Source organism: Xiphophorus maculatus, chromosome 21, assembly GCF_002775205.1.
Source record: "Xiphophorus maculatus strain JP 163 A chromosome 21, X_maculatus-5.0-male, whole genome shotgun sequence".
In the NCBI taxonomy this organism is placed as follows: Eukaryota; Metazoa; Chordata; class Actinopteri; order Cyprinodontiformes; family Poeciliidae; genus Xiphophorus; species Xiphophorus maculatus.
The window spans coordinates 26,501,394-26,517,288 of record NC_036463.1 but is presented as its reverse complement, the minus strand read 5'-3'; the positions used below and the strand labels follow the sequence as shown (position 1 = coordinate 26,517,288).

The following is a 15,895-nucleotide window of genomic DNA, read 5'->3' as shown; positions in this document are numbered from 1 at the left end:
AGAATTAGGGCCACTGCAGACAGAAAAAAATATGTAAATTTCCACCAAAAAACTTAGATGAACCTTGGATGAAAGCAAAAATTAAAGAAAAAATGTGATTTTTGAAACTCAGTAATGCCCAAGTTTTTTTTAGGAAATTTCGGAAATTAATCTAAAAATTTCTGAGATTAATTTTGCCGGAAATATACTGCTTTATATATATATATATTTAAGTTTTAGGCTTTCATGGCGTTTCAGCCGGTCACAGGCTAACGTTCTAACCGTGATGCGACTGTGACAGCAGGCTCTGCTGGTGGTGCGGCTGGCCCAGGTGAGGGTGGCCCAGGTGCGCCAGGTGCGCGATGTGCGTGTGCGCCAGCGAGTCGGCCAGCCGCCCGGCGTTCCCGCTGCCTCCGCTCTGCGTGGACGACGACGACGAGGAGGTGGAGCCCAGGTGGGCGGGGCCGAGCTGGGAGGGCCGGCTCATCCAGTGCTCCATGCCCGTCATGTCGTCGCCCGGACCCGCCTCCTCCTCTGAGCCCGACGACGAGTCAGAGCACAGCGGCGACAGCCCTGGAGAGTCATGGGAGGATGTTACTTTACACAGCAAATACCAAAACATTCAACATGACAGGAAAAGTTAAGGAAAGAAAAACTCTTTTACCTGCTTAGTCAATTTTATTTTTATAGCAACATGCCAGATCAAAGTGTTTTATACCATAAAAACACAAAAATACAGTGTTTTTATTTGTTAATGTAATAATACAGTAACCAATTATGAAACAAGCCAATGCAACAATACATCTAAATGAAATTAAAAACTAGTGATGGAACTCAATTCAATTGTTTAATTGATTTGACTGCAGACTTTAATTAATTAATCACATTTTAATCAAAAACCATACCTCAACAAAAAAAGCAATATTTTAAATTCAAAAACACTTTTTGCTGCAAAATTATTAAATAAATCAATTATTCTATTTAGGCAATATATATGCTGTTGTCCGTTGCTGCTGTTTGTGAATGTTGCTTGTGCGTCAGATAAACAGGTGTACCAGGAACATGTGAATACAAAGGTTCTGGTCAAAATCTTTGTATATAAAAAATTTAAAAAATAGAAGCTATTAAAATTTTTCACCCATTAAAACTTTTATGTAGTTAATTAATAAAAACTTCTACAAAGAAGGGATGATTGTTTTAAATGTATTGTTAAATCTGTGGGGTGAAATGATATATTTTTGGTTTTAGTTCCTCTGTGGCTGAGTATCTGAGGAGGAAGAACAACCGTATTGATTTGCTGCTTTGGATTTCTATGGTCCTGTTTTTTCTTGGATTTTTGTTTCTGTGCTTGGATCAAAGCAGCTGAGACTTTTTGTTTTAGGACAGGCTCAATGTTCCAGAGCAGGCGGGAACACGAAACGTTAGAAACGAAGGTGAAAATCCCTCCATTCCTGCCAAACTTCATGAGAAAAAACAAAATATTCCTGATGGCAGTTTCCAGAAAATGAAACATAATGTTCCTGCTGGCCTAACGCTTCACATCCCTGATTAAGATGTACAACAATAAAATCATTTATTAAAGCAGCAATAAAAATCCCAACCTGTAATTGTACGTTTATTGACAGGCCCACAGCATCACAGATTTCCCACCTTACAGTGAGCCTGAGTTGCTTTTTCTAAAGTGTTTGCTGCCAAAAAGCTCGACCTACTGAACAAACACAAAACTAACTCTAGATCCCTTCATATTTTCACATAATTATTGCCCAGACTGTGACATAGAGACGTTAAGATAAGTAGTTACAACATATCTGCCATATTAGAGTGACATGTTCTCTTTTCTTTCCAGTTTTGAAGAAGAGAAATTGGCATCTTGCCCCACAAGGAAATCTGATCAACTTAAAATATTTTTATAAAAAATCTTCATTAAACTTATTTTATACAACTTTTTGAAATCTGTCATATTTATAAAAAAAATTTTCTTAATGTTATTTTCCACTCACAGAATAAATTAACGCTAATTAAAATTTTGATTTTTAAAAATCTTTTCATTGTGAAATTCTGCAGCTGCAAAAAAAGATTCATTTATTGAAACACACATCTTTACAATTAGCGTTTTTTTCACACCTGATAATCCGGTAAACTGGAAGCTGCAACATTCGTTCCATTTCCAGCTGCTGCGATTTGTTTTCTCCCTGCTGAGTCAAACCCACCAAACGATTTGAGAAACTTGTTCCCTTCCTTACCTGTAGGGGCGCTGCACCAACAACCACTGAAGGAAACAACATGAACCCCTCTGAAGACACTGAGTGCAACTTCCATCTTCACTAAATGCAAACAAAAGCAAAGCTGCGTCCGATTGTACCGGTTGGAGGATTTCTGTTTTGTCTTTGGTAAAAGACAACAAGCCATTTCTCCTGCTAGCACTAGGCTAGCAAGCTTGTTTTGGTTACATTTACCCAAAATGCCGCGCGCTGTCGTCCACTTCCTGCTTTTGGAGCGGTCTCCACTCTGCTTTTTGTTCACATAAACATTCAAACTGGACCAGAGTTCACTTCAACCAAACAGACAGAGGTTTGTAGGCGGACCAGAATTTGGTTTTGGTTTGATTACAAATTCACATCTCTCCACACCAACCAGTTTAGGGACAAGCAACAGTTTAGGGCCAGAAAACAAAATATTTCAGCTTCCAAACAAGGAATTAACTTATAATTATCTAGACTATGGAGATTATAAATGCAAAAGTCCGGAAAGAAAAAGATTTCCAATAAGACAAATTTGCCGTTGCAGTACTGTGACCTTTCAGTGACTGAGGCAAAAAGCTCAGCAGCTCAGAGACACCAAATGTCAGTAATTAGTGAATCGGATCTTGTGGCTTGTCAGTGAAACAGCCACAAGAACCAATTTGGGTCCAACATGCTTCAGGCGGCTGAATTTCCTGCTCTGAACAGCAGATAATTGTGAGAGCAGCCGATAAGGCCTGGTGAGAGCCGCTGTGTGCAGACATTTAACTAAGTGTTGTCAGAACGGTGGAAAAACACGACATGATGCGTTCAGGGACACGTCAGCTCTACTTAGCCATGTTCTCAAAGGTTAAGGAGCAAATTACAATGGAACAAACTTATTATATTTCCTTCATTAAGATTCAATCAAAACCAAAGTTATTCCATCAACTGTGGTTATGGATGATCTAATGAGCTGATGAGTGAGGTAAAGGTCAGCTGCGCTGGCCGTTTTCTGGACCGTCTCTCAGCAGAAATGCTGCAGAAGGTGACAGGGTTCAGCTTTTACAGGGTTCAGAGAAACCTGCGGCCGGTTTCTCTGTAAATCCCTCCGTGGGTTTTACACGCCACAGAGAATGTGCCTGGTTGCAGTTTTGGGTGGGATGAGCGTTCCTCTGTCAGAGCCGTCTGAGAAAGCAGAGAATCCTGTCTGAGCACAGGGCTGCTTCTCTGGTGGAGTCAGGAGACGCTACTCATTCAATATGAGCTGCTAACGTCACAGCTAACGTTAGCATCTCTATGAGGTGGATCAGAGAAAAACCTTGAGTCTGCCTGGGAGATGACCTGGTGTAGTGAGAGCAGGTTTTGTTTGTGCGCTGTCACCTGGAGGCGTGTAAGCGTCCATGGAGGTCTGGACCACCAGGGAGCGCCGTTTGGAAGGCATGGGCACCGCCATCTTCCTCTCTACGTGTCGCGCCAACACGGCCTGGACCGCCTCAGTGTGGACGTCTGAGGAACAAAGACAGGAAGTCACACGTCTATGGACACACAGGACGACCTTTAGCCTGTTTGTCGTTTTCAAGTTACCAACTCTGAGCTAATTTTCATCTGTTTTTGTGTTTATGTTATGTTCATTTTTAGCAGGACAGACAGAAACACTAAATAAGAGTAAGATAACGTAAGTAAGTCTTCTGATGTAGCCTGAACCTACCTTTTAATTTTGACATGTTGGCTACAGAAGCTTCGTTTCTACTACAAAAATGCACAAAACTTTTTCTATATTCTGCTAATAAGACGTCCTTTAGCATCTTGCAGGCTTCTCTCAGAGTGAATTTGTTCAGATATTAATCTTCCAATAATTTCAAAATTCCTGTCAACTGTAAACATTTTTTAACCCAAAAACATGACGGGCTGCTGGATGGATGACTGCCCTCGCACCCAACCACCAGGCTTAGCAAGTTTTCTGGGGAAAAAGTTGATATTCACTTGGAAAGGTCACAACCAGCTAATCCCAGTACTGCACTAAACCAGACTAAACAAAACGTTAGAATTTCTGAAAAAACCTGAAAACTTAACATAATAAAAACTTTGTTTTTTACCCAAGGAATACTTAGTTAAGCTTGCTTTGAGATCCACTGGCTGATTAGTGCAATTATTTATTTTAATTGTATTTTTCTGTGTTAGCATTTTTCTTAAGTATTGTCAATACTTTCTTCCTATAACATATATTTTCATATTTTCTGTAAAGTTTTAACATTTTTTAACACAAAAACTCCACTGGTGGCCCGTCTCTGCGCCTCTTCCAGCAGGTTTAGCAGGATTTCTGGGGAAACCCAGACACGTCTGACTGCAGACAGAGTGTGAAAGATTTCCAAGGTGTTGCTCTCAGTTTGTGAAAACCACAATAAAACGGTGCAGCTGGTGTTTCTCTGGGACGAAGCGTGGATCAGGCGGGCTCCCCCGTACCTGATCGGTAGCGCTCGTCTCTGGTTCCGGACGTTCTCCGCCGGTGGAAGCGGGCGGCGGCCGGGGGGCCGAGCGGGGCCCGATGAGACATGGGCCCCTCCATACCTACAAAAGCAGGCAGAAAAGCTTGTGGACACACGGACGGGTTTTTACAGGAACAACATGTATATGCACATGAAAGCAACAGATAAGAGCGCAATAAAGGAAAAACAGAAACATGGAGGTGATTTGAAACGGCAGAAAAATTTTATTTTTCTGACTTCATAACCCAAAATAACCAACATAAAACCAGAAACATGCAGTTATTGCATCTCTGCTCTGCAACAGAACATCTCATCCCTCGACCCAAAGCTTACCCTGGTGTGTGTGATGTGTGTGTGCTTTAGAGACAGGGAGCGACTGCAGCCTGATCAGCGACTGATTCAGAGGAGCAGGCCCAAGCTGAGCTCCAGGGAATCCTAACCTACATCCACTAATGGCGGCTCAAGACTCCATCAATAGAGTACAGTGTTCAGACTACTGTATTCCTCCTGATAGCAGATCGATACTCTAGCAGCGCTATGGGAATATTTCAGCTGAGTGGGCGAAGCGGGTGTGTGGAGGGGGTCAGAGGTTGCTAAATTACCTCCAGCATATGCCCTGATCAGCTTGGACCTCTTCTTCTCATAACCCTTCTGAGTGATGTCCCCTGTGAACAGATAGATAGGCAGAGAGTGAGAGAGGCAGTCTGGCTGCGAGCGACGCTTCTGCTTTCATCAGATATGTTTTGGTTGCACAGATGATCATCTTTTTGTTTTAGGATAATCACTGCAGCCTTTTCTGTCTCTCCCAGTCTTCAACGTCTTTATCTGACTGTTAATCAAAGAGAAAAATGTGAACATAAAGAAAACAAGATGAGATGAAGCGATGCATGATAATGAAAATGAAGAATGGAAAAACAAGACATAAATCATAACCAGATCACCATCCTCTTATCTGAAATATAGCAAATTTAACATTCAAACAAAGATAACCTGAGTAAAAACAAATAGCAGTCGTTAAATTTATAAATGTGAAAATATGGTTCCCCCCTCAGCTAAATCGTGAAATAAATGTGATTAACCGCATGGTTTTGGTCCAGTTTCACTAGAAACAACCACAACTGATTGATGCTCCGTGCAAAGAATCAATAAATCACTTAAATAGAGCCAAAGAATCAATAAATCACTTAAATAGAGCCAAAGAATCAATAAATCACTTAAACAGAGCCTGTCTGGCGATAGGAAGTAGGCTAAAATATCCCAGAACCAACACATCAGTTCTGAATCTAAAAGCAAAACTCAAGAACTGATGAAAAACAAAATGAGCTATGTTTCCATCCAACTATCATGTGGATTTTGAGCAAACTTTAAAAAATGTAAGTCTGCATGTTTCCATCGACTGATTTGTGGACAGTGGGGAACCTTCCCAGGAATGGCCGACCAACAAAGTTTACAACAGCAACAAGTCTAAAACTTTCCAACAAATCACAAAATAACCCAGAACCACATCTGAAGCTCACTAAGGTTAGCGTTCATGATGTAAAAAAGACTGAAGCCACTGCTGAACTATAAACGCTTTCCAGAAATCATGTTGAAGATCCCTGAGACTTGGAAGGTGTAGATCGGGTTGCAGTTACTGTAAAACTGCCGGTTTCAGAAAATAAAACAACACAACAGTCAAACATTGTGGTGGTCAGTGGTTGATTTGTTCCTGGATGACTTGGGACAATTCATGGAACAGTGAAATCTGCTCTCTATAGGAGAAAGTCAGTTTGTGACCTAAAGCTCTGGACTTCTTTGGTTTTGCTGTCAGAGTTCTGGGTTCTACCAGAACCTGCAGGGATGTTTCAGGCATTGTTCACGACTCCAACATGAGTTTGTTGGTTCAGCGTCCAACAGGAGCTGCAGTGACGGATCGTCTCTCCTGGCCGGATCGTTTATGATTCATTTATGTCCGGCCTTCTGAGACACGGAGTAACAAAGTGCTCCCCAAACAGAACCCAGAGGACGTATGGATCCATACATGAGAGCAAACACATAAACTCATAAAAATGGAAGTGAAGGCGCGAACCAGGATTCAAACCCAGGATCTCCTTTCTGCAAGGCAACAGCACTACCAAACGCTCCACCAAAAACTCCAATTTCTTTCGAAATTCAGTCCTAATTTGAGCTTTGTTGACCATTTTTATGACACTGGGAAAAACAGAGAATAAAATAAAATATTAGTTGCAACTAACACACATTTTCCAGCTCTTCTCTTCATCAAAGTCAAAATATTAAATATGTTGTTTGCCAAAGGAGCAATAATGCATAAATAAAACATATTTTATTGTTCCAAAAAAGAAATGGGTCTTGTGTAGAGCTGCTGTTATTTATCAGTGTCATCAATCATGTTGGCTATAAACATCAGTTAACTCCAGTATTTTAGTTTTATGTTTGTTTGAATAAATGTATCTTCATATTTATAGGACCTTGCATAATGTCTTGTGCATATTGTACATAACATGCAGTATAGTTGAGCCTGAAATTATTCCTGCTTCTGGCAGATTTTTAAAAAATCTAATAAAATGTTATTTGTGTAGCACATTTCAGCAACAAGGCCTCTCAAAGCGATTTTTATAAAAACACAGAAATACAAAGTCATAGGACACACAGGCAACAATCGAAACTTTTAGTCAAGTGACATCGTTCATTTTTTCAAAAGCAGCTCTAACCAGGTGGGTTTTTAGTCTATATTTAAAGGCACTCCATGTTTCAGCTGTTTTGCAGTTTTCTGGAAGTTTGTTCCAGATTTGTGGTGCATAGAAGCTGAATGCTGCTTTTCCACATTTGTGGTTTAAAGCCATATTAATTTTGCCAACATCTTTCTTCTGACTGGACGTCATATTAACATTTCAGAGCCTCTCAGCCAGAATCAGGACTTGATTAGAGAACCTGGAGAAAACTAGAGATTAGGGTGATGGCAGGCAGGTTTTCCTAAGGACTGTGGAGACGTGTGAAAGACTCAGTCCAGGATTAACTACCTCACAGAGCAGAAGTTTCCTCCATCAGTCTTAGCGAGGAAACCCAAGGAGCTACATGAGCTAAACGGCGCTCTGCAACCAAAGAGACGACGACATCAGCGCCCATGTCATCAAACCGAGGGCGGCCATGACAGTGGACAGACACAGAGGTCGGTGGGTGACAGGGAAGGTGAGGGGTTCATTACAGTCCCTGAGGGGGGTCTTCACTGCCATGGCAACCTTACACCAAACCAACACAATCACCAGCTATCAATCGCACCCTACGGTCTGCACAGCACCGCTAATTTCTGCTGATACTTCCTGGTTTACCCCAATTAAATGTTAAACTGCCTCTCCAGTTGCTGATTATTGATTATTCTTTGGAAGGTCAGGGAAAGTAAACAGAAGATGTGTAACTTCATGCTTTACAGTTTTCCCAATAACAGGAGAAAATGGGGAATAATTTGTACTTGCAGTAAAACGATGGATGTTTTCCACTCGCTAAGCTATTTTTCTGAGTCGTGAAACGCAGACAAACTACCAGAACACAGGCGGTCATTCACTTCTCCTCAACCTTTTTAATATCTTGTGTTTTGACACACAGTTTTCTAAAATTAAACAAGATAAACAGCTTCAGCAAATGTTGCTAAACCGAGCAGAAGGAGCATCTGTGTGGAGTATTTTCAGCCCTGCTCCAGAGCTGCAGTGGGTGTTTCCTACAGCAGGATGATTTATGTGGAACCCGACCCAAACAAACCAGTAATGAAGGAACATGTCAGCAGTTAGACTGGGACGGGTTCTGGAGGACAATCCGTCTGGGTTCAGGTGAACAAAGAAAACAAGAATAAATCACTGCTGGGTCGAATCTTTCTGCAGACAGCAAGACTAACAACAGCTTCTTCACACTAAAGAGTTTACAGTCATGAGGAAAAGAAACACTCCCTCCTACAGATGATTCAGCAAATAATAAAAATACATTATTATAATCTGAACAGGGTTTTACTTTTGAGCTTTCAGCAACTCTTAAAACTTTTTCAAGACTATTATGAAGAAAATGTAAGAGACTAGAAAAGACTGGTGACGCTACAAAGCTAGCTAGCAATAGTATATCAGCAGCTAGTTAGCAGTAGCCTCAATGGCCTCGAGTCACAAACGCAATGAAGATGCCTGCGCATCACTCAAAGTTTAACCTGTCCTGTGAGAAAAAAAATGATGAAATTGTTCTGCCACGACAAAATTTAAGATGTGATTAACAAATTCAAGATCAACTTACATTTTTAAAATGAATTTAAGACTTTTTAAAGATTCACAGACACCCTGCTGACCTAACTTCTATGTAAAGATGCAGAATTTATTAGCGACCAGGTGCTGCGGATCATCAGTGAGACGGGTCCATAAAGCTGCTCTTTTTCCAGTTTGCTGGCCTGCAGAGTTCAATGCCAAACCAGAAAGACACCAGCAGTGAGCTTTAGAGCAGAAACTGCTGCTTGACATCAGTTTTGGAAGGTATATTAAGCACATTTCCAAACTATTTGACGTCATTCTGCAGCTGTAAGTCTTCCCAGGAAGTCCACCATGATCAGCCCGTGCAAGTTTCAGAGAGTTAACTAAAAAACTCACAAGCTCCATCTTAGACTCTGCAGTTAGCAGGTTAAATGTTCTGACAGGAGAGGTGAAGAAGAATGAACATGTATGGCTGTCTGGAAGGGCTTAAAGGAGAAAAACTACCACTTAGGATGTTTCACTAAGGATTTTTTTACACCTGATAGTCTGGCAACCAAAGTCACAACATTTGTTACATTTTCAGCTGCTGCGATTCTCTTTATCGCTGCACTGAGTTAAACAAACCAAACCATTTGAGCAACCTGTTCCCCTCCTCGCCAGTGGGGGCGCTGCACCAAGAACTACTGAAGGAAACCTCTGAAGACTCTGAGAGTAACTTCTTTCTTTATCAAATGTAAATAAAAATGTAGTAGCCTCAGATTTCAGAAGTTGGAGGATTTCTCTTTTGTTTTTGGTAAAGACCAGGAGCCATTTCTCCCAATAGCGCTAGGCTAGCGTTTGTTTTGGTTGGATTTACCCAGAATGCCCTGCGCTGTAGTCCACTTCCTGCTTTTGGAGCTGTCTGCGGTCCGCTTAGTGTTTGCATATGCATTGAAACCGCACCAGAGTTCACTTCAAATGAACCCAGACTGAGGTTTGTAGGACTTCACTTTTCAGGTCTTCATCAGAGTTTTATTACACATTCACAGCTCTCCAAACAAACCGGACTTTCAAACGGACTAGACTAAACAATGCTGGTGACAATGCACCCTAAAACGATCATCACACAATCTGTTGAGCACGGTGTGGGAAGTGTGATGTCTCGGACTTCTACCGTAAACTCTTCAGTGAACCAGATGTGGTAAAGTAGGTTTCTACCGGAGCAGCGTCTCTGCTGACTTCATGGATAACATATGCTGAGCTGTGGGGAGTCTCTGGAGTGCAGGGAGGAAATATGTGAGTAGAAACACGAATGAGGGGAAAATAAAGCAGATTCGCTGCAGGGCTGTGATGACTGAAAGGTGTCGGTCTGCAGCTGAATCACAGACGACAGAGAGTGCAGAGAAAACGAGCCTCCGCTGTTTTTAATCACCCAGAATCAAATCAAATGGATTGATTTAACTCAAATGGGGAGAGAGAGGGAAATAAAGAGTTGATAATCTGATGGTGGAGAACAGCCAGAACATCTGGGTCCAATCTTCTGATCGGTGCCGGTAAGCTTCGTCTGTGTGCTATAAAACCAACAGATGCCTCCAGCTTCTTCTTCTCTCTGATCAGCCGCAGTGGAACAACATTCTCTGTTCTTCTCTTTTTTACTCTCTTACAAACACACCCGAGGTCCGTGGGGAGACGCCATCTTCCACTCGCAGCGCAGCGCAGCAGAGCTGGGAGGGTGTTGCCTAGCAACGGTTCTCTTGGAGAAGGCCTGAGATGGCCATCTTGGATTTGGAGCATCAGATGAGAGAGGTGCTCAGACGGTACCTGCCAAGGTGGATGAATATGATCTGGGCCGTGTGTGTGTGTGTGTGTGTGTGGGTGCGTGTGTGTGTGTGTGTGTGCGTTGCCGCAGGCTAATTAATTCCTCCTCCTGCTCAGTGATTTTAATGACACAGCGCAGCGTGGAGGACGGATGGCAGCAGCTACAGACTGAAGTTTTTCTGGAAAGGGCTGCTCAGCTCTGAACACGCTGTTCTGTTGGGCGAAACACACACCTGTGTGCGATGTTTCTCTGCAGCAAACCCATCAGGCCTGATTTTCTGCTCAGCTCTATCTTAAAGGGACAGGCACCCTTCTGATCCTGAACTCGCTCTCAGCCTGTTTGAAGCCACTTCCTAAATCTGCTCCAACCTTTTAAACTCATAGGCGAAGGTGAAAACCAGGAGGAAGATTTTTACACATCCAGACTTTATTTTTTATGGTTTATAAAATTCAAGAACTTTTCAAGCATTTTCAAGATACGTTTTCAAACTTTTCCAGCACCACACTGCACAAATGAACTAAAAAACTGTTTCAATTCACTATTATATTCACTATATGATCATTTATCACTGTTATTAATCATGTCCTGTGACTAGAGCTGAAATGATTAATCAGATTAATTGTGATGAATTGATCAATAAAATAATTGTCAACAAATATAGTTATCAATTAATCACAAACTGGAGTACACAGATTCAAAAAACGCCATTTACTGAAAAAACATCATACTCAGAGCTATAATTAAACCCAAACTGTACAATATATGCATACATATTACATTTAAAATAAAAACACCTTGGCAGAATACTACTGGTATGCATTTTAGTGCATTTTAAGCACTAAAATGTTTATTTTCATAAAAAAAGGAATTAAATTATTTGCTTATTTGGATCTGTTAATGTATTCCTAACATTGTACAAAATACTTAAAAGGTTAAATGAAAAATCGGTAGAATGATTTTTAATCAGTTCTTTCGATTAAACTAAAATAATTTTTAGCTACGCGTAATAGTATCTGTCTTCTACAGCAGGCAAACTAAAATAAAATAACATTTTATGTTTTGAAATGTGTTTCTCACAACTTTTACGGCTGACTGGTCTGAGAATAAAACATTGACAAAAAAATCCTTCAGCCTTGTAAACGTTGTTTATCGTAATATAAGCAACATTTAATGCAATGAAACAGATCAATAAGTCATTGTTAGAAATAATACATATTCATTACACTGAAATAATAAAAACAAATCCTGTTATAGTAAATGACGCTTAAACACAAAATAAAAAGAAAGTTACAAAATAATCTATAAATGTTACTGTGGAATATTGTCTCTGCTATTGAGCTGTTAGCATATGGCAAGTCTTCAATCACAGGCTTCTTCAGATTTGTTGCAGTACTGACTGCTACTGGAGATCCTTCTGGATGTTATGAGTTACGACAGCTGATACTAAGGTGAAAATTGCAAATTGACATATTCTGCATGTACATAAATATTTAAGAAACTAAATATTTTGTGTTTTCTACTCAATCCTCCGCCTGCCTAACGTAGCTTTGGTTCATCATTGGTGGCAGTCAAGCAGCAAGAAGGCTTGCAAAGTGTGACAGATAATAGCAAAACAAAGCAAAGAATTGGAAATAAGAAGGTTAACATTCTGGATGGTTTGTTACCAGAAAGATGGCTGAGTGCTATCTGAAGGAAAACAGAGCTGACCGTTTGATTTTTCTCCAAAGCCACATTTCAGCTCTGGTTTTCTCCTCCTTTAAGCCCCGTTTGTTTGTTTGGTTTCCTGGAGCTCTAATACGTGCTGGAACTGCTCTGTGATTCTCGGGAACTTGACATTTATCATCCAATGTAAAAATAAATGGCTCATTATACACAGCGTCGGAGCAGAGTGTGCTGAAAATGTCACGTACTGAAAACAGGCAACACGTCTGGTCATATGGAGCGGCTTATTCAGCCAGCCTCCGACTTCTGTCCTCAGCAGCAACCAGGAGCAAATGTTTCTGAGGCCGTGTTGGGAGGAGAGAAAAATCCAAATGTTTGGAAATTCATAAGCAGAATCACTTAGATGATGGAATATCAGATACAAATCTTTCAGTGTCTAGAGATTTGATTCAATTCTGATTTATAGGATGACGATTCGATTCATTTGTAATTCAGAAACGGTCTAGAAAATCTGTCTGAATGATGAGACTGACAAGAGGAAAAGACAGTAAACAAACAAAAACATTTATTTACAACTATGAAATCTATTTTAGAGGATTGCCATGATTGTGATTCTCTGTAGAATTTTTTCTTCTATAGAATATATTCCATAAGAACAGCATGGAACCAGAAGCAGCTGCAGGATCCAGATGTGGAAGTTTGATAAAAATGAAACGAGTCGTCGGTGCGTCGCATCATCTCCATGGCGACCGGCTCACCCAGCCTCCTCTGAGCAGCTGCGTGTGTCACACTCAGCAGACCCCGGGCGGTCCCACTCACGTGTGCAGCGTCCTTTAGCTCTGCGGCCCGTCTCGACCCATCTGGGCCTGGCCGAGCCGGCGGCCCATTAACAAACACTGAACAGGAAGCAGGGCGCCCAGTTGGAGCACTGGGTCAAGGTCGTACTGTAAGGTCATCCAGTGGCGGCTTGGTCAACGCCTAGTGCTGAGTGTTGGGCTGCAGGCGGACCGGCTGCCCAGTTCTACAGAACCAGACCCAGAATGACTAGCAACACAAAAAACTGACGCCACTAATAAGAGGAATTATTTCCAGTTAGTCAGTATTACTATCCCAGTTAACCCAGTTCCACAGAGCAAAATTACTTCAACAGCACATCAACCATTTTTCAGGAAGTCATAGAATCCAGAACATCTAAAGCTCTGCTGGCCTTAAACGCCTTGGGGAAGGTCAAAGTTCATAATTAAACAGTGAGAAATAGAGGCAGAAATTTACCAGCAAACATCGTGAAGATCCTGAAGAGCCTCCAGAAATCAATTTGTTCCTCTTGTTTTCAGTTCTGCTTCCTTTTTAATCTCAATAATAAACATTTTCATTTAATCACAAGCTCTGCTGATCTCTGATTCAAATGTCTCATCATAATCAGAAACAATCAGTTGATCAGGAGTGAATAAAGTCCATAAGCTGCTCTTTGTACCAAACAGAGACGCATGTTTCAGCAGGAGTGACGCCTCTCTGCTCCGCTCTCACGTTTTTCACTCTGACCCAATTAAAAGCTGCGGATCTCACAGCAACATAAACATTTATATCCTCAAACACAAGTTTCGATCATATTCACTGAATTAATTGGTTCTTAATGGGCAGAAATAGAAAACCAGTTATCCAGTACAGTAGTCACTTAAAACGATAAAAAAATGATGTCACTACGATCATTTAGGGTTTTAACTAAAGATGGTGACTCGACTTTGATATTACAGATCAAATTGCACTGAAGTTGCAAAAATTAAAGCTTCAGATTTGACTTAGACTTGTGCTGTAGAGATTTGTACCTTGACATGAGCAATACATGAAGATGTACCGGTACCACAATATCAAAACTAGACCAAAAATAAAGGCCCAGTTATTCAGCTGCCAGTTGAAACGATAAAAACAAAATGTCGCCATGGTAATTTAGAGTTTTACTACTTGGACTTTTTATCTTTTAGGACGTGTCTTAGCCTTTTCTTTTAAAAACTTGAGACTGTTTGTTTAATTTCATTAAGACAAAGTGAGCATAAATTAGCTTGGATGTGTTATTATTTTCTGAAAGAAAATCACCAAAATCAGAATTTTTCTATTAGATCTCAAAGAAAAACAAAAGATATGATCAATCAGTAAACTATTTTTTGGATGATTAGGGTTTGATGATGGACATATTGAGGATCTAGAATCTGTTAATCTGAACCGAGGTGAGGATGTGTTCGTCTTTAAAAGCTGACAGGAAGAAACATTTCCTGCCAGACTTCTTTGTTTCTGCTGAGTGAGGCTGTGAGGTCTGATGAAGTGACGCTGCACAAACTGGACGTAAGAAATGCAACGGCGCTCTAAAGTCGTTAAACCTCAGCAGAGCGGTCAGGCTTGTCATGGTTCTGGACCTTCTGACGGAGGACCGTCAGCAGAATCATGAGCAGTGAAGTTACACAGCCCACAGTGTGTTTGTGTGGAGTGGGGCGACGGAGACGAACGTCAGTGTAACCAGGCGGCGCAGCCAGCGCTGACAGCGTCTCCATTCTGAAAACACACCGACGCATCAGTCAGCCAGCTGTCACCAGATCAAATGCCTTCAGAAATGGAAACATGCCGCGGTTTCCTCCGCTAACCGCTAACAGAGGAACCTTCATCCTCCGCTGTCCGCTAACGGAGGAATGTTCATCCTCCGCTAACCGCTAACAGAGGAACCCTCATCCTCCGCTAACCGCTAACGGAGGAACGTTCATCCTCCGCTAACCGCTAACAGAGGAACCTTCATCCTCCACTGTCCGCTAACGGAGGAACGTTCATCCTCCACTGTCCGCTAACGGAGAAACGTTCATCCTCCGCTAACAGCTAACGGAGGAACCTTCATCCTCCGCTGTGCGTTAACGGAGGAACCTTCATCCTCCGCTGTGCGCTAACGGAGGAACCTTCATCCTCCGCTGTGCGTTAACGGAGGAACCTTCATCCTCCGCTGTGCGCTAACGGAGGAACCTTCATCCTCCGCTGTGCGCTAACGGAGGAACCTTCATCCTCCGCTGTCCGCTAACGGAGGAACGTTCATCCTCCGCTGTGCGCTAACGGAGGAACATTGGGCCTTCGCTGTCTGCTAACGGAGGAACCTTCATCCTCTGCTGTCCGCTAACGGAGGAACCTTCATCCTCCGCTGTCCGCTAACGGAGGAACGTTGGGCCTCCACTGTCCGCTAACGGAGGAACCTTCATGGTCATATATCTGACCAATTTTATAGTCAATGGACACTTTAGCCCAGAATAAAAAAATCTTAATATTTGAACCTGAATATTTCCATCACATAATTTAATCAAACTGAAAAATACGTCTCATGATCTAAATATACAGATGAAACCAGACATTTACATACAGTTAATTCAGACCAAACCTCTCTTACTTTACTTCCATTTGCTAAAAGTCATTTATTTAACATCTTCAAGACCAGAAGTTTACATACATTTCCTCAGTATTCGGCAGCGTCGCCTTTAAAATGATACAAGCTTC

At 41.5% G+C, this 15,895-nt stretch overlaps 1 protein-coding gene across 3 annotated transcripts in view; it reads right to left on the bottom strand.

Annotated features, from left to right (window-relative positions):
- LOC102233534 (disco-interacting protein 2 homolog C-like) overlaps positions 1-15,895 on the bottom strand; it is a 56,771-nt gene that overhangs the window by 36,236 nt on the left and 4,640 nt on the right. The window contains exons 2-5 of one of the 3 annotated variants that reach the window (XM_023326394.1): positions 5,290-5,352; positions 4,665-4,790; positions 3,582-3,707; positions 262-552 (exon numbers count right to left, since the gene is read on the bottom strand). In XM_023326394.1, the coding sequence (XP_023182162.1) occupies positions 262-552; positions 3,582-3,707; positions 4,665-4,790; positions 5,290-5,352 (606 nt within the window). The remainder of the gene's footprint in view (positions 1-261; positions 553-3,581; positions 3,708-4,664; positions 4,791-5,289; positions 5,353-15,895) is intronic. The other 2 variants (XM_023326395.1, XM_023326396.1) reach the window with 2 other exon arrangements.